Genomic DNA, 27,677 nt, shown 5'->3' on the forward strand with positions numbered 1-27,677 from the left:
CTAGCATGAATCAACCACTTGAAGTCCAAACTCTCATCTCCTAACCGTAAATCTCGAGCAGCATCTTCGTATGGGTGGAGGCCGTTCGTCGAGCGGGGAAGCCATTTGTCGAGGGAGGGAAGATACTGTTTGACAAAGTCAGGGGGAGACTGTGGAGACCGTTCGTCAAGGTAGGGGGGAGGCCAAGAGCCCATTCATCAAGGGAGGACACAATTCAACATGGAAGGAGACAGTCAATCGAACAAGGAGAGAGTTCGTCGAGGGGATACCATTCGGCGAGGGAGGAGAGAGTTCGTCAAGAGCATACCATTCGTTGAGGGAGTAGACACTTCATCAAAGGAGGAGACTGTTCGTCAAAAGATGAGGCCGTTCGTCAAGCGAGGAGGCAGTTCGTCGAGAGCCGTTCATTGAGAGCCGTTCGTCGAGAGAGGAGGCCGTGTAGCTCAAGAGTCTTGAAGCAGCAGAGAACTGCGTAGCGGCAGGAGCGGAAGAGGAACCAGTCGAAGTAAAGGAAAGACCATTCTTCAGGAGAGGAGACCGCCCGTCGATGGAGGGAGGAGGCTGATTGTCGCGGGTAGTAGGCCGTTTGTCGATTCATGAATTGGACCTTCCGTCGATGTGGTGGGAAGTAAGGAAGAACGAGAAATTTTCATGCTGGCAACATGATTCCCTGATGTCGGAGTTTCAACGGACTTCAACAAATTGTGATTCACTCGCCTTGTTGTTCTTTGACATCGAGCATGTGTGGAAAAGAGGACAAAGGCAATAACTGACTCAGATGACCAGGACTAGACTACAAAATGACTGGTAATTGACTATTGCTCGACTTCAGTTAGGTTGTGAAATCTTTGCAGACACATCCCTGAGCGCCACATGACTTTGTATTGACCAATGTGACTTCACATGACCACCTTGCGAGACTTCAACGACTTTACCTGACTTTCGTTTTTACTGAGTGTAACGACTGAACTATGCTGTATAGATATCAGATAAGATTATCTCGATGATGTAGATCGAGTCATTTAAATTTTGATCTTTCGTCCCAACTATCACTTTCCTTGGAACCCAACAACATGTCAAAGCCCATTTTATGGCTCCGTTGCGAAAAGAAGGAGTTTGAGCGGCGTGCAGCCCTCACCCCCACCACATCCAGCAAGCTCATTGCTGCTGGATTCGATATCTTTGTCGAGCGCGATGAACAGCGTATATTCGATGATTCCGAATACGAAGCGTGAGTCAGACTAAATTATCACCAAGGACACTCATCCCAATAAAAGGTGATTAGTGTGGGTTGCACGCTTGTGGACAACAACTCATGGCCCACAGCACGGACGTCGACCCCGATAATAGGTTTAAAAGAGCTGCCTGAGTCGACAGATCCTCTTCCCCATACTCACATACAATTCGCCCATTGCTATAAGCAGCAAGCTGGTTGGTCGAAGGTTCTCTCTCGTTTCCATCGCGGTGGTGGCACTCTTTACGACCTCGAATTTTTGCAAGACGCAAACGGTCGTCGCGTTGCTGCCTTTGGGTTCCATGCTGGATTCGCTGGTGCCGCGGCTGGCGCTCTCGCATTGGCAGCTCAGAGAGGTGGCAATGAACTTGGACTTCTTACTCCCTATGCGAATGAGGAGGCCATGGTAAATAATGTGAAGGAATTGCTCGGCGGCAGTGGCAAAGGTGTCCGAGCGCTTGTCATCGGGGCGCTCGGAAGATGTGGGCGCGGCGCGGTTGACCTCTTTAGAAAAATTGGTCTTGACGAGTACGCATGATTCATTTCTGTTGGACGGAGTAAGTAATGATGAGTCAACAGGGACGACATTCTCAAGTGGGATCTTGAAGAGACCGCCAAAGGAGGTCCATTCTCTAAAATTCTAGACGTCGACATTTTTGTCAACTGCATCTACTTGACGTCACAAATACCTTCGTTCGTGACCCGAGAGCAAGTCATTGCTGCAGGGAAAGACAGACGGCTATCGGTCGTTGTGGACGTTAGTTGCGATACCACTAACCCTTTCAATCCTATACCGATTTACAACATCAATACCACTTTCGATAAACCTACGGTACCTGTCGATGTCGGGTGAGTCTCATGTTGTCCCAAGTGGAGAGGAATGAACTAATTTCGGATTTAGCAGTGGATTGCCGGCGTTGTCCGTGATATCCATTGATCATCTGCCTACGTTGCTGCCCAGAGAAGCGTCTGAACAGTTCAGTTCAGACTTGTTGCCATCACTGTTGGAGTTTCCGGAAAGGGAGACGTCGCGTGTTTGGGCAGATGCGAAGCGACTTTTCCTCGAAAAGAAAGTGGAAGCGGTGAAGGCAGAGGGTTTGTAGGGATAGGAGTTGTACTGAAATGTATTTACTGCTGGATGGAATTGGCTACGATCTCCAAGTGAACGCATGGTAACCACGAAGGAAGAAACGAGTATCAGGTGTGGGAGTTAGAGTTGTATGTGCACAGACAAGGGGTGTTGTTCCAACGCCGCCCACACAGCCGCTTTTCCTTTTTCATTTTCTTCTCTTGCTGCGTTCGTGTCCGTAACTTTCTCTAGGTGCAGGTCGCCTATTGCGTTGTCCTACATAATATTCTCGCCGTTATTACACATGGCCTCTCCAATTCCTCAAATATCAATTTCTCCCCCTCCCCCTCAGGAGCTTCTTGTCGAACCCTATTCTCCGTTCTCCGCCACATCGTTCCTAACGTCCTCACTCGATGCTGACGGTTTCAGGCCACGCCATCTAACTCCCCCTCCCACTCATACGAGATTTAACCAACAACTTTCGCCCCTCCGTCCCTCCGAGGTCACACACACAGGCAAAGGCCTTGGACGTGAGCGTTTCGAAGCGCTTCTTAAGGCGTCCAAGGAACGAAATGCCGCGCTTGGAGGCAGGAAAGATGTTGACCTTCGTAAGGAGATCGCTCTCAAAGCCCATAAGAACAAGCAAGGTGTGTTGGCGATCATCAAGTGTTTATTGAAATTGACCATCTCATCACTGTAGTTGAGCGCCGTGCTCTCTTTTTGTCCAAAGTTCATGCACCCCCATCTCCAACAGCCGCTATGACCCCAAAGACGCCCCCCGACTCTCCCTCGATCTTCCACTATTCCTTGCCTTCCCCTGGTCTCATTTCACCACTTGAACTCTTCCAATCGTTGAGTAATGATGGCGATCGTCCCACAGCTCGTGAGGTGTGGGTTGAGCAAGTAGACTTCAGGCTGACTGTCGACAAGCGAGAGCTCCGTCCGACTGCCTACAATGTCAAACCCAAGGCTCTTCCCTCCCTTGATCAAATTTCTGCTCGGTTGAGCTCCCACCAAACCCATCGCGCACCAAGTCCCAGTCCTAGACCTCAACTTCAATCTGATATCATTCCCTCACTGGCTGCGAGGAAGCCCGCAGCCCGACGGTTGATTGATGTGGGAAGGCTGCGGATGCCAGCTCGAGAACGAACTGTCTCGGACCTCCGCGTCACAACAACCGTTTCAACGACCAGCACGCATGCGCTTGAATCTCGGGAAGCTAAAGCATATAATATGCTTTCTACCATCAAGCGACGAACTGTGTCCATGGCACATGAGCTTGCTGGCAGTGATTCGGAGGATATTGACGGCAGGAGGTCGAAATGGAAACGACACAGCGCTCCTGCTGATCTCATGCCGCTTCATGAACGGTTTGGATTTGAACATCCCGTTCTTTCTCTGCCTGGTGGTTTCTGATACACGTTTTTTTTTTCAACCCGGCTGGTCAGAAGTTTACAAGTATGCACATCCCTCAGGGTTGCACCACAGTCTTTACTCTTTCGTCTACGTAGGCTGAGCCTATACTTTATTGTATTCAACATACCACCCATGTATTAAAACTCACAGTCCATTTGGATGTTGCTTCAAAAGATGTGTGTCTTGGATTGATCAATTCGCGAATCGCCATGGGTTCGTACTGTTGCAAAAGTTATGTAGGGGTTGGTTGCCTGACCAATCGATCGAGGACGTTGAGGCGTCGTGCTAGAGAGAAGAGGAAGTGCTTGACGTGGTGCTTTGCATGAGAAATTGGGGGCCTTACAATAGTCTTGTCGTGTATGCTCATCCAGGTCTTCCTCGTCAGAATCCAGAAGTGGGTCAGTTGTCGACGCAATATGCCATGCGTCTAATCTCAACAATGATAAGAAAGGTCGGACATATGCGGCATGGGCTTACGTTGAAGCATCGTGCGCTCTTCGATACGAAGCGGCCCTACAGGTGGTGGTGGTGGGTTGTGTAGAACTAGAATAGGCTCGTTTTGGCATGCGAAGGAGAGAAACTCGTTGGCCAACCTTTTGGTTGTGGTCGCGGCACTACCGTGGCGGGTGACTCTTGACTTGGGACATAGTAAAGAAAAGCTCCGTCGTCTTTTGCAACGTCGTATCCTTGTCGTTGGGGACGAGGACGCCGTTGATTTGATTCGGGAGTAACTGAAATGAATCCATTTAGGGAAACTAAAAAATTGTAAAGAAGAAAGCAGACCTGAGATAAAATGTGGAGCAGCGGCCTTGGCTTTTTTCTCATACTCAATCGATGAGACAAGTCTCTGCAAAAATGTGTTTCGTTGGTTTGACATCATTCTTCCCCAATCAATTTCCTGGGGTGTATCGACGTTTTCTCTTCTTAGTTCTGATTCACTGAGCCGGCGCAAGACAGGCGCTTTCCCTTGGTGATTTTGAGCATATGTGTCATTGAATGGATTTGGTCCATCCGAGCTTTCCAGGTAATGATAGAGAAGCCACAAGAACGCCCGACCTCGATCAGCAGATGAAAACTTTTTCCCCGGAATAAAGAGGTCCAGAAAGTTCAGATTGCCATCGAAGTGGGTGCTTGCTAACGGCTAGAAGCTTCGGCTTAAACAAGTATCATTGAGGAGGGGGATTTTTAAGATTTACCGCAGCATGATTTGCCAGGACAAATATTAGGTTCACAACACTGGTGGGTGGGCATTGTCCTGCCCTCTGGGGTGAAATGTGCATTAGACACGAGGTTGGGGGCCTAAAAATAACGACGATAACTCACGCGTTTTGCAAGTATCTCCTCTGGCGTGGAGGGAGGCACAGCCTTAAGTTCGGATGGGAGAAGAGCGGCCTTTAGGCAATTTTTTATGCGCGGCGCATCTTGGGCATTTCCATCGGTTTTTTGTAATGAGGGGACTGGATGATAAGTTCTCAACGCGGTCTTCATCTCCGGAAAGACTACACCCATGTCAGTTATTTCATCCATGACTGGAAAGGCATTTCGTACAAGCCATCGTGGTATTGATGCGACCAACGTTGGTCAAAAGTGAAATCTTGGCAAGCTCGACGCCAAAATCAGGGGTCTCAAGCATCTTGTCCTTCAGAACTTTCGAACATTTGGTTGAGTTGTACAGGGCGGACACATATAGTTCGCCGAAGGGTATCTTGGGTGATTTTGAGGGGTATGGAGTGGTGAAAACAGCTTTCGTGTCCGAAAAAATGTAACTCAGAAGGTCAAACTGAACATCATCCCGCGTCAACGGTTCTGCATCGTTGCGCTTGATGGGTAAGGCCTTGCGACTAAGGTAGCCAACACTGTTGAGATGAGTTGGGTGAGTGGAAGTAGTAGATGATCGAGATATGGGGCTAACGGTGGAATCGGTTCTGGGGGCCATGATTGGGACGCGGCGGATGCAGAGGTCATGAGGGAAGGAAGTTGAAGACACGAGGCAAGCAAGCAAATGCGGAAAAGGCGCCCATGAAGGATATACTTGGGCTGAAGAATGGAATAGAACAGGGAAGTCTCCAAAGGACATCACGTGGACAAAGTACCTCCTTCAACTTACCGTCACTATGTCCGACAATTTACACTTTGACCAAGTTACACAGGTTGGCTATACTTTTTTTAACCCCCCCCCCCTCGTAATCTAATAGTCTTTTCAGAAAGAGCTCACGTCCTTTATCGAAAGAGAGCAAGCCCAGGCAAAATTACACGCCTCAATACAACGCTTCACAGACCTGTGTTGGGACAAGTGAGCTCCTTCAGCCATTTGACTTTATCTTTCCATAACCTCAGTCCAGGTGCATGTCCTCAAAACCCTCAACCAGTCTCTCAAGAGCCGAAGAAAGCTGTTTAGTGAACTGCGTGGAGAGGTTTCTCGACTCAAGTTTGCACATGGTCAAAGAATTAGAAAACAAACGCGCTCAGCTTTCCGGTTAGAATCTATCTAACTAGCTGTCCGTGTAAAGCAATCATTTCCTTACCCTCGAACTCGGCCCCACAAGTACGCGACCCCTGCTGGCAGAAAGAAGCAAAATGCGTCCAAAATTTCCCGTTTCCGCCCCAACTTCAAGGGAATTTCAACCTTGAGGCCTTTGGAAGCAGAATTGGTATCAAAGAATCCTGTCTCATAAAACCTGTCCATTGATTCGTCCTTCTCCCGCCATAGTTTCCTGAGCCATAGATCAAACTTTTCCTTTTCCTCTGCGGGAATGTCCACCTCAACTGAACCATTTGTCTTGCTCGTTTCCAGATTCCCAACTGGAATATCTCGCGTGACGTCAAACGTCCGGAGGTGCATATGAACTCTAGGGGGAGGAACACCATCAAAGAAGATGGACCTTAACGTGTAGTAATTTTGGCCATATTCCATTGGTGGGATGCCTGTCAATCAATGAGTCTGGGAGGTCGCACATCCTATGATACGAGGCATACCAGGGTAGACGACTGTGAGATCCAATAGCCGCAGGTCGGGGATCCGTGGAGCCAGCGACCGAAGGCTGTAATGCAACCCCGTCGACCTCGGAAGCAGGATGTTCTTCAAGTCTACCTTTTGTGGGTGGTTAGACCTTTGTTTATTTGCGATATGAGGAGACTCACAATCCCCATTTTCTCGGCGAACTTCTTACTTCTGGGTCGGGTATCATTGCTAACCAATGTTCCTTCAGGGTAGAGCATGAAACATAGCGGCCGGTCCTCCTTCTCTGCCGCTTTGCCCAGAGATGCCAGGTCGGAGGCCAGTTGTAAACGATCCGATGCCCATGAGCGCGCAAGGAAAATAAAGTTGAAAAATTGCATCCCCTGCAATAACGTTAGACCGTAGAGACGGGAACAGCTTCAACGCACCCAACCAACCACTGGCACCCACTGAAGACTCTTTTTGAGCGTAATATAGACATGTTGATGAATTTTTCGAGGGCTCAAAAAGTAGGTCAGACACCATGCATACCACCAGTCGGCATAGATCTGTTCCACATAACAATGATTTTCATTATTCGGGAAGCCTCAATGACATACTTGATGATTTGCTATCAAGACGAACTTTGAGGGAAAGTTCAAAGCGACGATGTCACCATGTTTGTTCTTAATGGAATAACTTTGAATCTCTTCCGGGGTGAATCGTCCCTCTCCCTTTGTCTCAAAGGTGATCAGCAGCTTTGTGGGTGCAAACCATTGGCACATGAGAACTGCGGCATTGAGGTGGATAGAGGATAATTCTAGAGGCAATGGAGACCTACTCTGCAAGCATCCAAAAGATCCCTTGGTATATCGAATTCCGGTATAGTACAAACTCCTGGACCATCGAAAAGGAAGAATTCTCAGGGGGAGCAAGAATACGAATTGTGAAGCGTTAATCATGAGGCAACCCAAGTTGAACAGGAGACAAAACAAGATTGCTTTGAGCATCGTACGCCATGTCTGGACTGGGCGCTTTGAAATTGGAAGCTCATGAATGTCCATCATGGAGGTGGTCAGGAATATGATATTATTTAAGGGTCCCAGGTGCTGTGACTTAAAATCACACTAACGCCACGAAGAACGTCAAAAGCGTGTTTTGTGAACATGGTGAATGTTGCTGTCTACCACCACGATGTCCGTCAAACCGTATACCGCTCGCCCCTTCATTGACGATCTTATTCCCCTGATACTCGACAGTAATGACCATTGGTGGCCTCGTGACTTCGTTCGTCTTGCGACGGTGTCCCCGTCATGGCTGTTCTACGTTCGAAAGAGACTCTATGCATTCCCAACCATCCACACATTTCCTGCATGTGCATTACTTGCAAGAACCCTATCAACGAATCCATCCCTCATTCCGCTCATTTATGGGCTGAACCTTCGACCAATGGTCACATTGGACGATTGCAGCCAGAAACTATCCACAAAGGACATGACTGGGCTTCGTCACCTCCTTACCCTTGACTTGCGTAGGCTTATATTTGGAGGACAACTATCTCTAAAGGCAGAGAGGTTCCTAAGCTTGCTGTCGAATCCAGAAGCTGTCAATGATCTACATATTGATGGCAGCCTCCTCGCTGACTCTCTCTGCTCCCGTCCAACCTTGGAATGGGATGAGAGTATGACATTTAGGTTTTCCAATCTCAAGCGATTACAGCTCACCCATCTCGACTTGGACATCATTCCCCCTTCCATTTCATACCCATTACCCGCTTCCCAACTCGTGCTTGAAGATGTCGATATTACTGGGGGTTTTATTTGTCAAATGACGAACGGCGGATCCATCGATATTCTGCATGTGTTGACAAAAAGAGCCGAGGAATTTGATGAACAAATCCGGCTTGTACTCGATTCATGTACAGTCGGGTGCCTGGAGTATGAGGTACGAGGAGAGGTTCCTTCAACGCGCTTCATCATCGACGCGGATTCACCCGACTATCCTTTCCTCCACGGCCTTCACCTGAGGGGACTCCAGGTTGACGTTGGCACCCTCACTGGAATTGAAGCGCGTTGTCAGAATTTGGTGGAATTCACTGTATGCGGGCGCATGGTACGAGCCACAGCAAAGGAATGGAGCGAGCTGATTGGTTCTGGTTCGTTTGGGTCATTGAAGCGTTTGGGACTTCCAGGGGGAACCAATTCTCCACCGTTTGTGTCGTGGCCGTTGGCAGAAGTTAGGGGCGTACACGACGCCTGTGCTTCTCGTAATATACGACTTTTGGTTTGCTGATGGACAGCAGAGAGAGAGTGTACGATAGTTAGTGGATACTAGTCATATGTAGTAGTATTTTAATAAATCAGTTTGTACGTGGCCCGATTTGGACGACAGCAATGACCTGTTTTTTCACCCTGACTTGGGCTTGACTTGGCCAACGACGTTCGCGACAGTCTTTCAAAGCTCGCAACGAGCCTCTTACGAGCTTACAGCCACCTTGCTACCAGGTTAAAGCTCCCCTGTCACCTTTAGCGTTGCCCACGACCACTCACTTGGCTTGCACGACATGCAAGCTGTATCATCTCGCCACCAGCAGGGCGAAAACCCATCACACCGTGTACCTCGCAAGAGCTCCTCTTTTCTATCTCTCCGTCGCGAGAAAGATAAATCCTCTTCTTTGGCCCTTGATTCGAACACGTCTACTTCTTCGGGTCCACTCCATAGCAAGCCCTTTAGCTATTTCGACGCATATCCACGGACAAAATCCAGTCCCACCTCTCGTTCACACAAGTCTAAAACACGTCGGTCCTCTCCTTCCAGCGTCGGCACGTGTGCGGAATCATCGGCGTCTATACATCTCCAAGAGAGATCAAAGGGACCCAAGGAAGCAGCATATGCCTTTCCTAGTTTTGACTCTACAGAAGACCTTTCAACGCCCACTCCTTTAAATACCACACCTTATCTCCGTACTCGCTCAAGGACAGGGCCTTCAAGCAAGTCAAAATGGGATCCAATGTCAGCAGTCCCACAACTTCGTTTCTCCGGATCATCTTCCACTCAACATACCGAAACTCCCCCCCGCACTCCGGATGATTATCCATCCTCAAGGGAATCATTCGACCATTTTCCTGTGTTTGTTTCGGCTCCCGTCTCCGGGGTGGAGATGATGGATGCACTGGTTGACGGAATGAACGGGGGAAGCGTTCTCGGAGCATCGCCGAGCATCTCCAATCGAGCAAGGTTTGGAATTCCTGGTCATCACCCTTTGTATCAACCACCATTGCCTACTCCACCTCCTGGTGTTGTTCTTGGTGGTGGCAAGGCCAGACGTCCCAAGGTGACACGGAGAGAGTCTTCCAGTGATTCTGGTGACGATGAAAATGACTCGCCCAATCCAGCGGCTTTCAACGCGCGATCACGTCGCCGCCGTGCGCGTCCCTCGTCGTCAAGAACGGCGTCCAATTCCACAATCACTCCTCTTCGATCATACACATCCGCCGATGAAAACATTCTGTCATCATCTTCTGTCAGGAACACACCTGCTAGGGATCCTTCCCGGCCAGGTACGACTCATTCTCAAATTGAGAACAGAAAGAGTGTAGTCCCTTCAATATCTGAGATTATCCGCGCGCATGCACCCCCTGAAGGCCAAACGAGATCTCGACCGTCCACAATACGATCTTCTTCTCTTTACACTCCTAGTCACGGACATGGAACAGTCCATGAAGAAGTCGAATCAGAACCTGAGCCCCTCACTGTTGAAGAAGAAACTGAATTACTATCCCGTTCGTCGATCGACAGCGTTGCTGATGAGGTGCAGCGTACTTTGCGCCATCAAAACACTATCAAACCACCTCCCTCAGCCCCTCCCTCAGCCTTCCTCAAGCGCCACTCTGTCATTTCTGACAACGCCAGTGTGTACTCCCCCCGCTCAGACCCTGGTGCAGCTTCGTCCATCTATTCATCCTCTGCTGCTTCAATCTATCAACAGCCTAGCTCGCCTCTCGATGTCACCTTTTTGTCGCTGCTGAAGCCATCTCCCTCGCAAGCCGTTGCCCAGTATCTCCGCTCTGCGAGGTTAACTACACTATTGCACCTCACACGATCGCCTCACGCTTCGCCAGACAACCCTTTAACCGTCAGCCTCTCAGATTTAGGCAATCCAGGAGGTTTTCCTGTTGTGGTTTTTTTAGGGCTGGGATGCGTACGTCATATCATGGGCTTATACGATGAAATGGCGGAATGTCTAGGCTTGAGGTTGATCACCATTGACCGGTTCGTCATCCTTTTTCGTTTTACGCTTAATCGCTGAAACCTTTGATAGTTGGGGACTGGGACGCACCGAACCTCGCTCAAAGTCTGCGAAAGGTATTATGCAATGGGCGTCAGCAGTTGAAGAAGTCCTGGATCTTCTTCATATCAAGCAATGCAGCGTTATGGCGCATTCAGCTGGTGCACCTTACGCGCTCTCATTCGCGAACAAGCTGCCTTCGCGCATTCGAGGTGATGTCTGTCTCCTCGCCCCCTGGGTTGGCGGCAGCGAAAGCAGTATGTAATTCAAATCAATCTTCGAGCATATCCTCATCATCTTACTCTAGGTGGCTACAAATGGCTGAAATACATACCAAATGGTATCCTTAAGACAGCCCAGGCTGCTGAGTGGAAACTACAGGCTTGGATGATTGGGAAGCCGCCCACAATAGCGTATGAAGGTATAGGTTACAACGCCCCTCGCCCACAGGAGCCAAAACGAGCTGCATCCTCCTCTTCGAACGGCAATCTTAATGTTGTCTATCCGTCGAATGGTGAAGGCCGACCGCGCCCCAGTATCGGATCAGGCACTTTTAGCGAGTACGATGACCTTGGCGATTTCGAGGGACGTTTCGAGAGTCGCAGCACACTCGGGGCTGGTCAAGGAAACGGAACCGAGAATGTCATCTTTGTGAACAAACGAAAAACCTCCAAAGGGTTTCTGGAGAGACTCAAGGGATCACCCACTTTGCCCCCCTCCCATCCCGAGGAAAAGCACTCGTCTGGCAAAAAGCTCAAAGGTTTGCGATCAATGGGATCTCTCAAGGGCAAGACCCACGTTCCCCTCCGGAAATCAGAGTCTTCAAGTCCCCAGTTGCCCCCTCCGTTACGCATAGAAGTCGGACTAGGACTAGAAGAACTTAATTGGGCAAATTCATTTGCCGCCCATGCTACGGAAAATATGCGAGAAAGGCCATCTACGACACGCTCAGTGAGCAGTCACGAACCAACTATTAGGTCTGCAGGTCAACGTTCAATTTCCTTTACGTCTGGGAAACCGCTAGTTTCGATGCCCGGCTCTCCCTCGCCCAGCACTGTTACAACCTCCTTCGCACCCTCCAATGGACCGAATAATTACCAAGCGGCGCTGGGAAATGCTCTCCTTGCCGCTTCTCATGCTGAATCTGCCAAGGGAACTCACAATGATCTTTTGCAAATTCTGAATCACGAGAACCATTCTTGGGGTTTCTCATACGCCTCCTACCCGCATAGAGTTAGAGTCTGGTACGGAGACAAGGACGAGAAGATTGCGGAGAACGCTGTTAGATGGATGGAGCGGACAATGGGTGCCAATCGATGTTCCGTTAAGGTTGTCAAGGGCGCCGATCATGGCCTCATGTACAGAAGTAGCGTCGTGGTTGACGTATTGGAATGGGTTCTGGCGGCTTGGAGAACTGGCGAGCAATCTCAGCCATTCTCCGATCTCCGCTGAAGCCATGGCCATGATTGGTTTATTTTGATTTTATTTTTTATGGTCATTCATTCATTCACTTTGCATATTGGAAGCTCACAGAAGTTATATACCATTCCCATCCTTGCATGATATCCTTTTCTCAATCATTTGACTTTATTCCCTATTCTACTTGTTCGATTATGTAGTCTATTATATCGGCAAATTAAAATTACGACGATTTTTACTTGTATCGCCGTCACGTGAGGAAATATGTCATAGAAGTTTAGTGACAAGTGCTATGAATTCGTTCCTTGGTTGTTGATCATGGTCTTGCGCCACTCAAGCCCACCCCGACGGTTAGATATCGCCATACGACGCGTCGACGGACAACCGTTGACTCGCGTTGATCTTCAATACGATTTCCTCAAAAACGTATTCAACGACACTACTTGTGTCTTTACAGACCCTTATTCCGAAAACGCCTCCAGCAAGATCTGCTTTCGTGACCTATATGTCAAAGCCATCATCCACTCCACCAAGGCGACCAACGCTCTCAAAGAAAGGCTCGCTGAATCTCCTCTTTTTGGAACAGATTTCGCCATGCTCTCTCTCTTGGTGAATATTGGGCGCATCAACACAACCATGAGCTGTGAGACGCCATTTCCATGCCGATAACTGAATGCTGCTCACACTCCACGCATAGTTTTTCCGGAGATGAAAACGAATATCAGAACCTACCATCCAGTTCCCGCTCTACAGCGAACCAGTGGCAGTCTGCACGACGGCCCCCGCATCAAACACCTTTTGCAAGCGAGTGTTTTTGGGATGTTGCCTATAGATTTACCCAGGTCGCCTGAAGCCATTCTTGCTCGACTCGTGAGCCGTATTTTTGTGTTCGGTAACACAGCTTTGAAATGTCTCGACAGAGATCGAAACTTAGCCCTCCAACAAGTGCCCCACACGTCATATCGGTACTAGCCGATTATACATATGCAAGTGATATTCAATATCTTTACTCTCTCCAATTAATGCTTGGCTCTATCAGCACATTGGCAAAACGCATTTTTCAGAACAACTTGACTTTATTGATCTATTCGTTCGTACCGACGTCTCGTCCCTTTCACGAGCACGGGCTTTCCTTTGGGTTTGTTATAATTATTTGGAGAACCTCTCGACCGATGACGACTATGACGAAGAAAGCGTTCCCAACCCCTTCGCTGACCAAAGACTGGTCAACGAACCATCCTTCTGTCTGCTTACCCCGGAGGAGATCGCGTTGGAGAATGTCGATTCAGAAGAGGAGAAAACACTGGCGGAGAAACTGATTGCACAAAGGGATCACATTGTGAAAGCCCAAGCTGCAAAAGAAACGATTAAGGAGACGATAGGCGAAGATGACGAAATGGTACCTAGCCCGGCGGAAGACAAACTTAAACGCAAGGGAAAAGCTCGCGCATTTGACTGGGGCACGCGCATTGCTGCAGCCAAAGAAAGGAAAGCGGCAGCGGACAAACGACGACGAGAAAGAATCAAGCAGAAGGCGAAAGGCGAGGAAGCGGTTTCCTACCTTGAAAAGTCCAAACCTGGTGACGGCGATTGCGATGCCGTCACACCTACCTGTAAGAGTCAGTAACAACTCTCTTCTCTCATTAATATAGCTCGTTGAACAGCCGAACCTCTGCTCAATGATCTTCGAGCAAACTCTTACTCTTCGGCGCAGCGCTCGTCATCATGTCGACGGAGCCCGGAACCTAGCTTACCCTTCCATCATCAATATTCGTCGCATAGTCACGATGTGATGCACGGCAAAATCATACCACGAGGGGAACCTTACCCGTCCCATCGCTTACGAATTATTCCAGACAGGACAACTCTTCAACGTGAGTACAAGACAAAAAAATTACGCCGCCATGACTTTATTTCCAAAATTAGATGCGTGGCATGTCGTTACAACCAGAGACCCACTTCTGGACTCAGATGATGAACACGGCAATGAGTACGACAGGCGAGATTACGGTATGTGATCTCTTATTAAATCCATTTTGTCTAGTGTCATAACCCCTATCGTTTGCTTGACAGTCCAGCGACTCAAGATTGTTTCTCATCTTTCACACCAACGGTGGTATGAACACAAGAGTGACTCGTTTCCGGATAAATACAGTGAATGGGAAACGTAAAATGATTGGTTTTCCATGGCCTATTCTTATTCTTACTGATACGCCATTAATTGTTGAGCTACACCATTTTCAAGTAAATGATATATTTCTTACATCCTTGCAACCACTGAAGTAGTTTAGGGAATGCAGTATTATACAGTAACTAAACACACATATTGAGCCCGAAAATGTAAGATCGAAATAGGAAAATAGTAAGCACTACTGAACAAATAAAGAAGAGGCGAAATAAAGGGCAGATGCGTAAGATGGATTTGCAAGAAGGAAATTCTAATAACTTCAAAAGAACCGGCAACAAAAAAGGGACATATCACCTGGACACAGCAGTCCGTGGTGGTGTAGTTTCTTATTCAGCCAGCCACTTTTCACATTTCTTGGCATACTTGTCGAGTAGCTGCGATAGATCCCGGATGACAAAAGTGAGAACGACGGTGGCGAAGAACTCGGACGAGCGTTTCAACTTTTGTTCTGCTGCGGTGCGAACGCCCACCGGGAATGCGGCATATGCAGGGGCTACAGGCTGTGAAAAAACGGCCCTCGTGTGCTCGTCTAGCAATTCAGCATAAGAGAAGAGCCTTTTTAACCCTTGGACGTAGGCTGCCGGCGAATCGAGACTAAATACATCGAGTTAGAGATGATCACCATTGTTAACTGCAAAACTCACTTCTTTCCGTTGGTAAACTTGTCGAACCGACGAGTCAGCTTGTCTCCCCATGTTGTCTTCTTCAGCACAAATCCCTCACCAACACCCAACTTCTTTCCAAAATTCGCTACGACACCGTCACAGATATTCGAGAAATCTTCCAACCTGGCGTGCCAGGAATCCGCTTCTTTCCGCCCAATACTCCCTATCCCCATGGCGAGACCGCTGCTAACATTCCCCGCTCCAAAATAATCTGAGCTGCTGTTTTGAAGGTCCTCCAACGCCGAACACAAGATCGCGACCACGCGCACTTTCTCAGCCACGTTGGCCAACTTCGCCCCACCCTGGGACCAGACTTCGCATGGAACGTGCAACCGGCGTGTGACATAACCTCCCGTAGTGGATGACATGGTGTTATGCAGGAGATTCATCATATGATATGGCTTTAGCAAAGGGTCGGAGGGCGGTGCGGGAGGCAGCAGAGATGTAGGCGTCGTTGGCAAAGTTCCGGGAAAAGTGGATGGCGGGAGTAGAGGATTAGCAGATGCAGGATCAAGTTGAAGGATAGGAAGAGGAGCGGCAAGTTTGGAAGGAAATGACGCCTTGCGCCCGTTTGCGCCATTCAGAGGGCCAGTGTTTCCTGGCAAAGGGGGACGTTGATCAATAGGTGAAATGCGCCCACCAATGAGGGAAGGGCGTCTGCCTGGCTGGGACGAAGATCGACTCCTTCCCGTAACCACGCTTGAAGCTGAACTTCCTGGGAATGACACGGACTTCTGCTGAGGAATGGAACCTGCCGACCCAATGGATTCCGCGGGCGACGCCGAACGTGTACTAGGAGGAGCAGAGGTTTTTGTTCTACGTTGATGAATAGTCCCTTGATTTGTCGTTGAATTGATGATGTGAGATTGATTAGACAACTCAAAGCGCGTAGTCAACTGCGACGAACCCCGAGGTCGGGCGACTACATGATTTGATGTACGTGAGGAGGATGGTGACTTTGAAATAGGCAAGGTTATCTTAGAAGTTCCCGGGAAATCTGTGGAAGCTGGTGGTGGAGAAGGTAAGGGAGGCAGTGGATGAGAGTTTCGCTTCGGGTTACGGGGAGTGTCTGGCATTCGACCGTCAGTCCTATCTGCGCTCTCTCTCCCTGACCCGTCAGCTTCTTCCTCCAGGGCCGCTAAGCCGGACGCAGAGAGACCGGAGGCGGATGCTCGGGGTGAAGACAATTCTGTTTGCTGACGGGTTTGCACATCTTGTCGCCGCGATGGTTCCGAATGATATTCATTCGCGACTGGGGCAGGTGCAGGTGGTAATAAGCCCATTGGCGGCGGAGGGGCTGGAGGTAGAATTGATGATGCTCTTGCCCTTCGGACCATAATGGGTGTACGCGCAGAACCTTCAGGGGGTTGGTCGTACTGGACAGCATACGGGTGAGGGGATGTAAAAGGAAGACCAGAAATTGCGGCTCCTGATAACACTGACTCGTCCAAAGTATATACAGCAGAGTCAACGATTGGAAAGTATGGATCGTCTCGGCCGTGAGTATCATAATCGTTTGTTTGGGACGCAGATTCTTCCTGGATATAATTCGTGGTATAAGTTGATTGTGGTATTTGTGGCGACGTGTCCGATGAAGGCGAAGTTGAGTTGGTTGGAGAGTTGGATGTTGTTGAGTTCGCTGAGAGCGTTGGGGTTGAATATGTTGACGTGGTAGAGTACGGCACGGCGGGAATGCTATAGATGAGGCTCAGAATGTTCATACGATCTGCATATGTATCGTGCTGGCAAAAAGACAGGAACAGAGAAACTGAGAATACACCGTAACGGTCAAAACGTGCCACTCACAATATTCTGCAATCGCCTGACTTCTTCCTCCTGAGCAGCAACACTTCTTCGTCGCTGCCTGCGACGAGAATCGTTGCTATCTTCGCCTCTTCTGACTCTTTCCATTACCTCGCTAAGAAGCGCAACGCTCTGCGCGTAAGCGCTTACAGCGGCTTCTGGATTGTCGTTCGTCGAATCAAGTTGAACAGCTTCACGCGCTAGCTCTAGAGCTCGTGTAAGGGCGCGCCTGGAGGAAGGTCTCTGTTCCGAACGTTGTTCCGTAGAAGGTGGATGAAGGAACCGTTCAGATGGACCAACTCCGTGGCGTTCGCGAGAGGAAGAGGAAGTGGAAGGAAGAAAGGACTGAGGGGGTGGATCTGACAGGTCGTCCATTGTGGAATATATCTCTACAGGCTGCGATGTCGAAGCGGGGTGTCGGGTTTGTGGGAAAGCGGATGCGACGGAGTGATTTGGCGAAGTTCCAAGTCTGTTGTTGTTGAGGGTGGACCATATTCCTCGACCGTTGATGTGGGGGGCATCATCCGATGGATTGAAGATGGACGTCTGAGCCTGCAGACCATTTGGCGATGGGCCTGGGACACTCGGGATAGGAAGGTTAGGTGGTGGACCTGCTGGCCGTACGTGTGCGGCAGATGAGCGACGGCGTTGAGAAAGACCAGACGACGTTGATGCAAAGGCAGACTGAGGTGGTGATGGAGCAAAAGTAGCGGGTTGAGGGACATCGCGCCAGTCGCTGTAGGGATACGGTCTTGCCTCCCATTCCAAGTCCATGGTGGGCTCAAAGCAAGAATGGGGCTCAAGAGTGATGGAGGGAGACAGACCCCTGGCGAGTTCAGGGGGTTTGCGGTTGAATGCTCTTGTCCAGAGTTGTGGGCGAGATAGAACTGTGCAGATCAGAACAACGTTGAGAACGCCGACGTGGGCGGGGACGGCGATGAGTGGTCGTCAGTCGTCAACGTCGAGACTACACTCGACATGGACAAGAATTGTCAACGTGATTTCGCGTTGACGACAATGATGTTGCCAACGTGCGCGTATTTAATTGGTATTGGTATTAGAATTCGATTGCACAACTCCTACGATTATCAAAAGTAATACGAAACCTATCAAGGGAATGACGGCGGAAAGGAAGGTACTGATTATCCATGCGTATCAAAAGAACGACGCTGCGCAATCCAACAATAAGAAAAGGGTATACAGCCACAGCCTGAAACAATTTTGGGAACGGTCAATCACGGAACTCTGGTTGCGACCCTTGGGCAGCCAGGCGACTCTCCAAGTTCCTAAGAGATTCTTCTTTGGCGAGAAGCTCCTGTCTTTTCTCGTTGATCTCGCGTTGCACCTTGAGTTCAATCTCCCGGAGCTGGAAAAAATGGATCAGGGCCAGAAGCACGTTGAAAACATTGAGTCAACACAAACCTTCTCCTCCTCACGACGTAACTGTTCCTCTTTAAGGCGCACGCTTTGCGACGCAAGCTCCTCTGGGAGAATAGAGGAATCCCTGATGGAAATGAGTATGAGTGCGACGTCAAATATAGCAGGTCAACGTACTGAGTAGTATCGGCATGAACTGTTCGAGACAACTTCTCTGTACGGTAGGTTTCGTACAAAACATCATGCGTCAATGACTTGAGGTCGGCAAGGTGAGAGCTGGAAAGGATATAAAATCAACGTTTCCCCCCCCAAAGACGATGTGAGTTGACTTACTTCAAAAGGGCACTCCTGAGACGGCTAAAGTCGGAATGTTTTGGGTTGTCCACCTCAGCGATACCCCAGGGGTAGATTCGGGCACGAACGGCCTGTCCATCAATCTCAATTTCCTCCTCTGAGCCTATTATTGCGAACGGCAACAGAGCCTAGAAAAAGGCTAATCAGATTTGAATTTGGTATGCCAAAGCTCGCAACTGACACGAAGTTCACTGTTATCTTGAATTGTCTCTTCGTCGTCTTCCTCGACATCGTAAGGGAAGTTATATACGGGAATATCATAATTTTCGATATCTTCCATGATCTTGCATTCAAGTAGGTAAGGGATCATTGAAAAAAAGCTCAGCCAAAGAGAGAACAAACCCTTTTCTTGAAGCCTTTCAGTTCACTAGGAGTCAGGGAATCCGCCTTGCCAATGACGGGGATTACATTCACGCGCGGAGAAAGTCTGCGCATAAGTTCAATGTCCATTTCCCGTAGCCTGACGAAGGAACGGTTGAAACACAACAAAACAGATACTAAGATGATGGAACGTACGCGTGACCGGTCGGGGGGATAAAGTACAGGAGGGCATGAACCCGGTTATCTCTGAAACGAGGGTTACGCTTAATGCGAGATTCTTCAGCTAAGATGTCATCGTATTGGCGTTCAAGGTATCCAACGATCTCTTGAAAGCTATAGGCAATGGAGCAAACAAGTCGATGAGTGGTGTTTCACAGAGGGCAAAAAAAAGAGCTTACGCGAACTCGTTGTCAATGTTATCACCAAAACCAGGCGTGTCGACGATAGTCAACGCAATGCGAACTCCATCTTCCTCCAATTCTTGCAATAACATCAGGAGCTGAACCTCGGATGGACAACTTATTTTCTCACCAACGTTGACAGGCTTGATCCTGATGCCTTCCTCAACGTGTGCAGTTTCTGGGTCGTCGGAAATCTTATGAGCCAAGACCTCAGATTCACAGAGGGTATTGACGAAGGTTGTACGCCCAGTTCCGGAGGCCCCTACAGAAAGACGTCAGAAGGGTAGATTGAGAAAGCAAGAAGTCGACGCGCCAACGACCATAACGGTGAACTGGACACCCTTTTTAACCTTGTTTCCCCTGCGTCTCCCTGCGAATGACATGGTGGGCTAACGATGTGATGAGACGAACTCTGACAAGTCAACTTTGCCAAGTGTCGTGGTTTTCAAACTCCGCCAATGGTGGCGTGTCAACCCATTTTCTGTTAGATCATGTGTGAATGAATAATTTATCTATATGATGTCAATTCGTTGGAGCGCACTGTTCTCCACGTCTACGAGGAATATTTATCGCTATAACTCTACTTCCCCGCAGAATAGAGTTAAAAGAATATACTCTGACCTGCCAGAAGTGTATTTTCTGCCTGATGGAACTCCTGCAGAACCCTTGGGAGAATGGTCTAACTCCCCGTCGTGTAGTATGTTTAACCCTCTACGTCAGTCTTATAAATGTGGCGTTTATTTATCATTTCAGATACTACAACCAATGCCGTTGGACTGCTGGATATTATTCAAGTTCCTGAGTTACAGGTGGAAGTTTCACAAACTCGCAAAAGAGTCCGTAAATCGAAAATGGCGAAGCATGACGAAGCCCTACCCTCTCAACTACCTCTCTCTGACTTGAGCGAGGACATTTCAGCTAACATTAAAAAAACCAGAAAAAGAAGATCAAAGGCAAAACCATTGACAATTGACACAGTCGATGCGTCAGGTACGTCTATCTACGATTCATAGTAGGACGTATAATGATTCCGTCCAGCAGATGACCTTCGCACCAGCCGTAGCTCACTCGCAAGCGAGATTCTGGATAATCTCAAACGTTTTCCTCATTGCCTGCTCTTAACTCGGGTTGGCCAATTCTATGAGGTTCGACGTCTTGCTATAATTCGAGGTACAATGGAAGTTGATGATCTCGCAGTCTTACTTTGACCAAGCCCCGGAAATTGCTCGCCTTCTCAACATTAAGCTTACAAGCAGAAAATGGAATGGCGTTCAAGTTCCAATGTGCGGATTTCCTTTAATACATATCGACAAGCACCTCAAAGTGCTTGTCCAGGAGCACAAACGCTTCGTTGCCATGTGCGAAGAATTCCCTCGTGTTACGTGTGGGGCGAAAGAGTTTGATAGACGAGTATCACGGATTATTACCCCGGGCACACTTATTGATGAACCTTTCTTGAACCCTTTCGAGAACAATTATCTTTTGGCAATCAGCGTCCCATCCAACGTGGATCCGATTTCTGGCTTTAACCATTCATTAGGTTTGGCCTGGACCGATATTTCCACCGGAGAGTTTTACTCGCGACAATGCTTGCTGGAGTCCCTTCAGGATGAACTGGCAAGGATTGCCCCTCGCGAAGTTATCCTGACCAATGATTTCAAATCAACACCAGACCACCCCGTCGTCAAAGCTTTGGTCGAGGAAGGCAGTTTTATTTCTTTTGTTGCGTTTCCACATACCGACGACATCCCCCGGCGCGTCGAATACGACCATCCCCATGATGTCGGGTTTGCAAGTCACAACTTGTCCGCTGAAGAGTTGCTTGGTGCTTACCTACGCGCAAATCTACTGGAGCATATGCCGACCCTCCCCTCCCCGTCGCATGAAACAGCCCTTAACCGCATGCAAATCGATTCTCATACAATTAAAGCCCTTGAAATTCGCGAAGGGGTGTACCAAGGAGGCAGTAAGGGAACCCTTCTTGGCGTCATCAAACGAACAACAACTAGTGGTGGAGCCCGCCTCCTTGCGAGATGGCTTTGTGAGTCTATTACCCAAGCTCCAGCTTCGAAGTTATATCATTTTATTACAGGTTCGCCAAGTACGTCTATTTCAGAGATAGAATCTCGCCAGGCCGTAGTCGCTTCTTTTCACAGACACCCCCACTTCCGAGCAGACATCAAAGAAATCATTGGCGACGCTGAGGACATAGGGCGTATCGTTCAGAAGTTCCTCCTCGGTCGTGGTGACTGCACCGACCTTCTTTCCGTCGCTCGGACAATTGATATCTGGTGGGCTATCATTAAGCGAGTTAACGAGGAGAAGTTCATGAAAGACACGGGAACGAACGAAGTGAAGGAGGACTGGCGTTCTTTCAAAACTCTTGTGAATCAGATCGTGGATTTGAACTACCTATCAACAAGGATTCGAACCGCCCTTTCCACGGATTCATTCGTAAGAGAAGGACCGACAGAAAGCATGGAGGGGATTACTGAAGTGGAGCCTACAGAAGGAACACAATCATTTGGCAAATATCAGGGTAAATGGATGATCAATCCAGAGTAAGCATCACCTTTTGCATTACACAAATGTCGTTTACCTATCCTATTTAGCTTCTCACAGAAACTTGCCTCTTTACATCGAGCCCTTCAACGTTTTCTCCAACAAAAGGATCGTCTCGAAAGAGAACTGCAGCTACAATATGGTGAGTTTTGTCAACATTTCAGTGTCCCTTGGCTAAATTCATATCAGAGGCCCCGTCTCTGACTCTCCGCAGCTCGCCCGCACTAGGGATGCATGTTCACTTATCCAAGGCCAAACGTGATAAGAAGCAACTTGACGCCACTCCTACTTTCATCAGCATTTCAGAGAGCGGTACCACGAAATCCTATTTTTACAAGGTAACTCCACGTCAATGAATATGCATTTGTCTAAATTCTTTGCAGGAGTGGTCACACCTTGGAGGCCTTATCTCAGAAACAATCTCTGCCCTCGTTTTAGCTGAAAAGGAGGCATTTGACATTCTTCGACACGAGGTACCATAGTTCATCAGTCTCGTCGAATAGCACTCAGAATTCGAATCACGGTAGGTGAACAGCAACGCCTTCGCCCTTAGGAGGAATGCAGAAATATTGGACGAATTAGATGTGACGTTGTCTTTTGCGACTCTTGCCGCTGAGATGAACTTTGTCCGGCCCCGCATCACAGATGAGTAAGTCGCAAGATATCAGATTCCTCCCTCTTTTGATCGTCTCTTGAAGTTCCTCATTCCATGTAGTCAATGGGAGGCATCCTGCTGTGGAATTAGGCTTGTTATCGGCGGGTCGTGTTTACACTCCTAACTCTGTCGAGATGGCGCCGACGTGTAACTTGCACATTATTACGGGGCCAAACATGGCTGGCAAGTCAACCTTTCTACGGCAAACGGCCCTTGTCGCTGTCCTGGCTCAGGTCGGGTCGTTCGTACCTGCCGACTTTGCAACTATTGGCATAGTAGATAAGCTATTCTCGAGGATTGGGGCAAAGGACGACTTGTTCCGCGATCGGAGTACCTTTATGGTGGAAATGTTGGAGACTGCCGACATCTTACGTCGCGCTACTCCCAAAAGTCTTGTAAGGTCCAGTATCTTGATGGCTTTTCTCGATAACGAAATTTGCTATCAGGTCATCATGGATGAGGTCGGGCGTGGTACGACGGTCAAAGATGGCTTAGCCCTTGCATTTGCAACTGTCCACCATCTGACTGTAAAGAATCAATGTCGATGTCTGTTTGCGACTCACTTCCATGAGCTCTCCGACCTGCTTGGTTGGTCAAACGGAATCTCCAACCAATGTGCATTTAGCAAGGTACGATTCTATTGTACCGACGTTGTTGAAATCGAAGTAAGTTCCCCGTGACCCCCACTGAAGTAAATGAGCTCATTTTTCTCACAGGATGGCCATTTCACCTATGCATACCGTTTGCAACCTGGAGTCAACAGAGAAAGCCATGGCCTGAAGGTTGCGCAACTAGCTGGCCTTCCACCAGATGCGTTGAGCGTTGCGTCACAGACTTTAAACTGGCTAAAACGCAAGGAATATGAAAGGACTACAATTTCGCCCTTCTGTGTGCCTGAAATTACTGATGGATAAAGCTACATACTACTTCATGCAGGATCGGATGTGGTTCAATGCAGACCCTGCTCCAAGCCAGCTCAGTTGATCAACCGACATCGTGTGCTTCGTTAAAATTTGAAACACTTGTCCATCCTGTTTGGTAACCCTAAGTTCAATGGAAGCATTTGGTGCTCCTCGAAGAGTCTCGGCGAGGCCCATCGTTTCAAGAACGTCGCCAGACCCGATGCGACAATAATCGTCCTTGTCCACGAACCAGAGAGGAAGAACACCTTGCTTCTGCAAATAAAGATATCAGCAAAGAAGCTTTCAACATGTCATGGATACTTCACTTTCAAATTTGTCTCGTGGATCCGAGCAAACGACCGCGCAACAATCACAGCACATCCTTCAATGACACTGAGTACAATTAATGGCCCTCCAAAAAACTTGCACTAACCATAAAAGCGTGGCTGCAACGCGGCATGCTCCCTGGCACTTCCCTCTCCATAGTTGTCGTCTACGACAAGTGCCCACGGTTGCTTTCTAGTTTTGAACCGTTTGGCAATTTCAGGAATCGTTCCTGATGAATTGGTGTCGGTGTCGAAGGCCACGTTAATGTCACCCCCTTCATCGTTCACGGCCTGTAGCAAGTCAATGAATACCAGCCCCGAACTGCGTGAAAAAACCCACCGTAATTACTATGAACATGAGAATAATAAGCACCAATATATGAAATTCAGCTCAGGAACCACCTACAGAGATTTTCCGATATGTTAGTAAGATGACCTTTGTATTTCAGCCATGGGCCCTGGGGAAGGAAGGAGTGAGTATTTGCAGCCAGAAAACGAAATTTACTCACAGCAGCAGAGATGTGGTCAGTTGTACATTTGCCACGGACACGAACGAGAACTTTTAAAGGAGGGAATTCCATTCCTCTCGTGTTTCCAGATGCTTCACCAAAATGACTGGGAAAGGGTTCGAGAAGCTCTAGGCGTTGCGAATCTTTTTTAATCACAATCTCGACATCAGGTTGCGGCGCAGGGTTCGGTGAAGGATAATATTGTACATCTCCAGCGGTAAAGCCATTGATCGGAAGATCTTGCCCCTCAGGGGGTGAAAATTTAAAGCTTCCGCCTGAAGGAAGCGGCAGCGAGTCAACCATAGGATTGAAAGATAATCTTCCAGAGAAAGCCATAGCCGTAACGATTGTGGGTGAAGCCAAAAAATTCATCGTCAGCGCGTTACCATCATTTCTTGATTTGAAATTGCGATTGAAACTTGTTAGAATGGCTAAAATAGTTGAAACATGAGCTTTCAAATATCTCGAAGAGAAGGCCATACCATTCTCCTCTTTCCCTTTATCCTCACGTTTCCACTGTGCATGTATCAGCAACTCTTGCAAAGTGAAGAAGAAAGTATGTACCTGTCCGATGCAAGGACCGCAAGCGTTAGCCAAAACGACGGCGCCTACGTCCACCAAGGCTGAGGTTACACCATCTCTTTCCATAGTGGCTCGAATTTGCTCTGACCCTGGGGTACACAAAAAGGGCACCTGTAAGATGTGTTGGATCCAGGCTATCAGTAAGGTCAAGTGAACTTGCCTTCGCAGTTAACCCAGCTGCCTTGGCTTGCTCGGCCAGATTTGCAACGCTTGTCTGGCATAACGAGTTAGACGGGTATGACGCATGAGATAATCAAACCACCATATCCTCGTATGAGCTGTTCGTACATGATCCAATGAGGCCAGCAGAGAATTCATCTTTCCACCCTTGCGAGGCGATGAAAGAGCCAAATTTGGCAAGGGGCGTCGCCAAATCAGGGGTGAACGGGCCATTTATTGTGGGTTCAATGTCAGCGAGATTCTGCAATATTTCAAAGGCAACTTCAAAACTTGAACGGAAGAAGAAACAAATACATACAATATCAATGACGTCATCGTATTCTGCATTCTCGTCTGCACTTAGAAAACCTTGAGATGCCGCACGATCGGCCGCGCGAGCTACTGGCGCACGACCGGTTGCATTCAAATATGCTTGCATGTTTGGCGTGTAGGGAAAGGTTGAAGTCGTTGCACCAACCTCCGCGCCCATGTTGGCTATCGTGGCCAAACCTTGACTACAGATCAGAGAGAGAGAAAGGCAAGCAGATCATCAAGGACACACCCGTGCAAGATTGAGATGACACGCCGGGCCCATAATACTCTAAGATACTGCCAGTTCCGCCCTTTCCGAGATGAGACAGCTTCCATCGGATTCAACGCTGTCTACTCACTCGAACAGTCAATTTTCCAGCGAGATGAAGTATAAGATCCTTTGGTGTTGACCAACCACTAAGCTTTCCCTTTAGATGAATTCCTAATGTTTCCTCAGGATGACGTTGGCTAGATCACCGTAGTACTAACCTACAACTCTTGGTGCTTTCAGTTCCCATGGTGTCCCAGTCATGGCATCAACTGCATCGGCACCGCCCACACCAATGGCTAGCATACCAAGACCACCTGCATTAGGGGTGTGTGAATCTAATGCATTCAGTAAATTTGATAAAGAAAAAAATTGTTAACCGGCTACCTGTTCCTAGCCTTCATAGTATCAGCGCCAGTCAATCAAAACACGAAGTATATTGCTTACATCAACATTCCTGGTGCCGCGTAATTTTCCAAAACAATCTGGTGAATGATTCCTGAGCCAGGTCTCCAAAATTCAATGCCGTACTTCTCAGAGGCGCTTTGCAGAAAGTCAAAAACTTCCTTGTTAGAAACAATAGAACGCTGGATTTTTTGTATAAAAAAACGAACTTTCATAACTTCAGCAATAAAAATTACCTTTAAGTCAGCTTCCGCTCCTTCCAAAGCTTGGATAAGATGGTCGCAGTGGATGCTTGTGGGCACAGCGCATCGGGAGAGTCCAGCACTCATGAACTGCAATCTGTGGCGAGGTTTTGTTAACGTGGAGGAAAGACACTTCAACCAAACTCATACAAGGCCATCCTAAACTCAAAATATATTTACTTCCATTTGAACAATGTCAACGAACTCACTGTGCGGAGGCATCCTGCATTGCAACTCTTTCTGGGCGAAGCTGAAGATAAGTCTCCCCTCTGACCCTCCTCCCGTCGGAAAAAGCCTTCACCGGGTCTGCAACATGGCTGTATAGAATTTTTTCCGAAAGTGTCAACGGTCGTTTGAGAATCTGGCGAACAAGTGCAAGCTTTGCGAGGAGAGCGTCATAGGGTGGGATGAGAGTTGTACAATCCTTTTCGACCTGGGGAACTTGCGTTGCGAATGATCTTCTAAGTACTGAAACTCCCCTTCGTATTCCTCTGCCGCGATACATGGCAGATTGGGCAAAGACTGTTTTGAAAGCGGCAGAATTTAGATGGAAGTAAGGAGTATTGACTTCTGATGATAATGGTGTTGCACAATCCTTGGTAAGTGTGATGACCAGTGACATGCCGTGACATAGCGTCACAGGGCCAATTTCTTGAGACATGGACTTTGTACCGTCCACAACACCAATTCAATATATTTTTTGCACTGGGTTTGAGGGAATGATGTGATTGAATCCACTGAGAGAGTTTTCCATGTAGAAATTTTATTTATTGCTCCAAAAATGCGAAATCAGCTTGTTTTCCCTGCCAAATTTGGCACTCTGGAGAGATTGGACTATAGCTTTCCAACCACAACACGTATGAGCATGGTTTGTAGGAGGATATTACTTAGAATTTGAATTCTAATCGATCTACGGATTCAGAATTTTTATTTGTGGCCCCTATGTCGAGATCACCCCTAAGAATGGGCACTTTAACATAGTTATGAGGTAGTAATTAAAATTCTGGACCCGTAGGATTGAAGCCACATATTAATCGGTTATTTAGTCTCTGCAATTCTAAGCCAAAATCCTATCCATTGTGAAGCTGATAGCTCGAGTAGGCAACATTGGGCTAATAGGTGCTGCATAGCCACCAAAATCAGACACATTGTAGATTTTTATACATTTGAATAGAGAATATCTATGCAATTCTGGCGCATTTTTTTTCTTGTAAATCGGTGGAGAATTGACTGAGCTACATCATTTACAAGTTTGGGCCATCTATAAGCAGTGGCCAAAACA

General features: G+C 48.2%; 11 protein-coding genes across 11 annotated transcripts; 7 read left to right on the top strand and 4 right to left on the bottom strand.

The window, feature by feature from the left end:
- Positions 1-1,073: 1,073 nt before the first annotated feature.
- On the top strand, positions 1,074-2,337 carry LACBIDRAFT_228788 (uncharacterized protein; the record flags this gene model as incomplete). Its single annotated transcript, XM_001873241.1, has 4 exons — positions 1,074-1,231; positions 1,286-1,762; positions 1,814-2,083; positions 2,139-2,337. 4 exons carry the CDS (start codon positions 1,074-1,076, stop codon positions 2,335-2,337), a joined length of 1,104 nt encoding a protein of 367 aa, XP_001873276.1.
- Positions 2,338-2,551: 214 nt separating this feature from the next.
- On the top strand, positions 2,552-3,906 carry LACBIDRAFT_291566 (uncharacterized protein). The gene is made up of 2 exons (XM_001873242.1): positions 2,552-2,950; positions 3,004-3,906. Exons 1-2 carry the CDS (start codon positions 2,608-2,610, stop codon positions 3,717-3,719), a joined length of 1,059 nt encoding a protein of 352 aa, XP_001873277.1. The 5' UTR covers positions 2,552-2,607; the 3' UTR covers positions 3,720-3,906.
- Positions 3,887-5,655, bottom strand: LACBIDRAFT_300846 (uncharacterized protein; the record flags this gene model as incomplete). The annotated part of the gene is made up of 7 exons (XM_001873851.1): positions 3,887-4,146; positions 4,197-4,262; positions 4,313-4,450; positions 4,503-4,860; positions 4,916-4,981; positions 5,043-5,218; positions 5,268-5,655. The coding sequence occupies 7 exons, from the start codon at positions 5,653-5,655 to the stop codon at positions 3,887-3,889; spliced, it is 1,452 nt and encodes a 483-aa protein (XP_001873886.1).
- A 154-nt stretch (positions 5,656-5,809) lies between these two features.
- On the top strand, positions 5,810-6,248 carry LACBIDRAFT_170754 (uncharacterized protein). Its single transcript, XM_001873243.1, has 3 exons — positions 5,810-5,869; positions 5,924-6,012; positions 6,062-6,248. Exons 1-3 carry the CDS (start codon positions 5,834-5,836, stop codon positions 6,198-6,200), a joined length of 264 nt encoding a protein of 87 aa, XP_001873278.1. The 5' UTR covers positions 5,810-5,833; the 3' UTR covers positions 6,201-6,248.
- A 1,561-nt stretch (positions 6,249-7,809) lies between these two features.
- LACBIDRAFT_300849 (uncharacterized protein) lies at positions 7,810-8,949 on the top strand (the record flags this gene model as incomplete). Its single annotated transcript, XM_001873244.1, has 1 exon — positions 7,810-8,949. Exon 1 carries the CDS (start codon positions 7,852-7,854, stop codon positions 8,947-8,949), a length of 1,098 nt encoding a protein of 365 aa, XP_001873279.1. The 5' UTR covers positions 7,810-7,851.
- Positions 8,950-9,220: 271 nt separating this feature from the next.
- LACBIDRAFT_291569 (uncharacterized protein) lies at positions 9,221-12,607 on the top strand (the record flags this gene model as incomplete). Its single annotated transcript, XM_001873245.1, has 4 exons — positions 9,221-10,568; positions 10,590-10,929; positions 10,979-11,202; positions 11,253-12,607. The coding sequence occupies 4 exons, from the start codon at positions 9,221-9,223 to the stop codon at positions 12,395-12,397; spliced, it is 3,057 nt and encodes a 1,018-aa protein (XP_001873280.1). The 3' UTR covers positions 12,398-12,607.
- Positions 12,608-12,682: 75 nt separating this feature from the next.
- Positions 12,683-14,535, top strand: LACBIDRAFT_300851 (uncharacterized protein; the record flags this gene model as incomplete). Its single annotated transcript, XM_001873246.1, has 7 exons — positions 12,683-13,007; positions 13,062-13,234; positions 13,285-13,350; positions 13,404-13,977; positions 14,029-14,238; positions 14,291-14,374; positions 14,438-14,535. The coding sequence occupies 7 exons, from the start codon at positions 12,683-12,685 to the stop codon at positions 14,533-14,535; spliced, it is 1,530 nt and encodes a 509-aa protein (XP_001873281.1).
- Positions 14,536-14,878: 343 nt separating this feature from the next.
- Positions 14,879-17,794, bottom strand: LACBIDRAFT_300852 (uncharacterized protein; the record flags this gene model as incomplete). Its single annotated transcript, XM_001873852.1, has 3 exons — positions 14,879-15,146; positions 15,197-16,943; positions 17,017-17,794. The coding sequence occupies 3 exons, from the start codon at positions 17,792-17,794 to the stop codon at positions 14,879-14,881; spliced, it is 2,793 nt and encodes a 930-aa protein (XP_001873887.1).
- A 266-nt stretch (positions 17,795-18,060) lies between these two features.
- LACBIDRAFT_300853 (GTP binding protein) lies at positions 18,061-19,868 on the bottom strand. Its single transcript, XM_001873853.1, has 10 exons — positions 19,787-19,868; positions 19,604-19,735; positions 19,471-19,552; positions 19,268-19,405; positions 19,094-19,211; positions 18,933-19,034; positions 18,731-18,879; positions 18,575-18,673; positions 18,443-18,524; positions 18,061-18,386 (listed from the first exon to the last, which is right to left on the bottom strand). The coding sequence occupies exons 1-10, from the start codon at positions 19,854-19,856 to the stop codon at positions 18,252-18,254; spliced, it is 1,107 nt and encodes a 368-aa protein (XP_001873888.1). The 5' UTR covers positions 19,857-19,868; the 3' UTR covers positions 18,061-18,251.
- Positions 19,869-20,561: 693 nt separating this feature from the next.
- LACBIDRAFT_228518 (uncharacterized protein) lies at positions 20,562-23,604 on the top strand (the record flags this gene model as incomplete). The annotated part of the gene is made up of 10 exons (XM_001873247.1): positions 20,562-20,618; positions 20,671-21,514; positions 21,566-22,034; positions 22,086-22,177; positions 22,225-22,373; positions 22,419-22,516; positions 22,571-22,684; positions 22,734-23,085; positions 23,137-23,355; positions 23,407-23,604. Coding segments are annotated over 10 exons (2,592 nt in total), but the record flags the coding sequence as incomplete, so codon positions are not given.
- Positions 23,605-23,613: 9 nt separating this feature from the next.
- Positions 23,614-26,900, bottom strand: LACBIDRAFT_243371 (uncharacterized protein; the record flags this gene model as incomplete). Its single annotated transcript, XM_001873854.1, has 19 exons — positions 23,614-23,865; positions 23,919-23,974; positions 24,026-24,209; positions 24,259-24,266; positions 24,325-24,376; positions 24,428-24,858; positions 24,910-24,943; positions 24,992-25,143; positions 25,166-25,223; positions 25,272-25,430; positions 25,488-25,678; positions 25,731-25,791; positions 25,840-25,922; positions 25,970-26,086; positions 26,136-26,146; positions 26,196-26,335; positions 26,390-26,492; positions 26,546-26,554; positions 26,605-26,900. The coding sequence occupies 19 exons, from the start codon at positions 26,898-26,900 to the stop codon at positions 23,614-23,616; spliced, it is 2,397 nt and encodes a 798-aa protein (XP_001873889.1).
- Positions 26,901-27,677: the final 777 nt, after the last annotated feature.

Source organism: Laccaria bicolor, genomic scaffold, assembly GCF_000143565.1.
Source record: "Laccaria bicolor S238N-H82 LACBIscaffold_1 genomic scaffold, whole genome shotgun sequence".
NCBI classification, from domain to species: Eukaryota; Fungi; Basidiomycota; class Agaricomycetes; order Agaricales; family Hydnangiaceae; genus Laccaria; species Laccaria bicolor.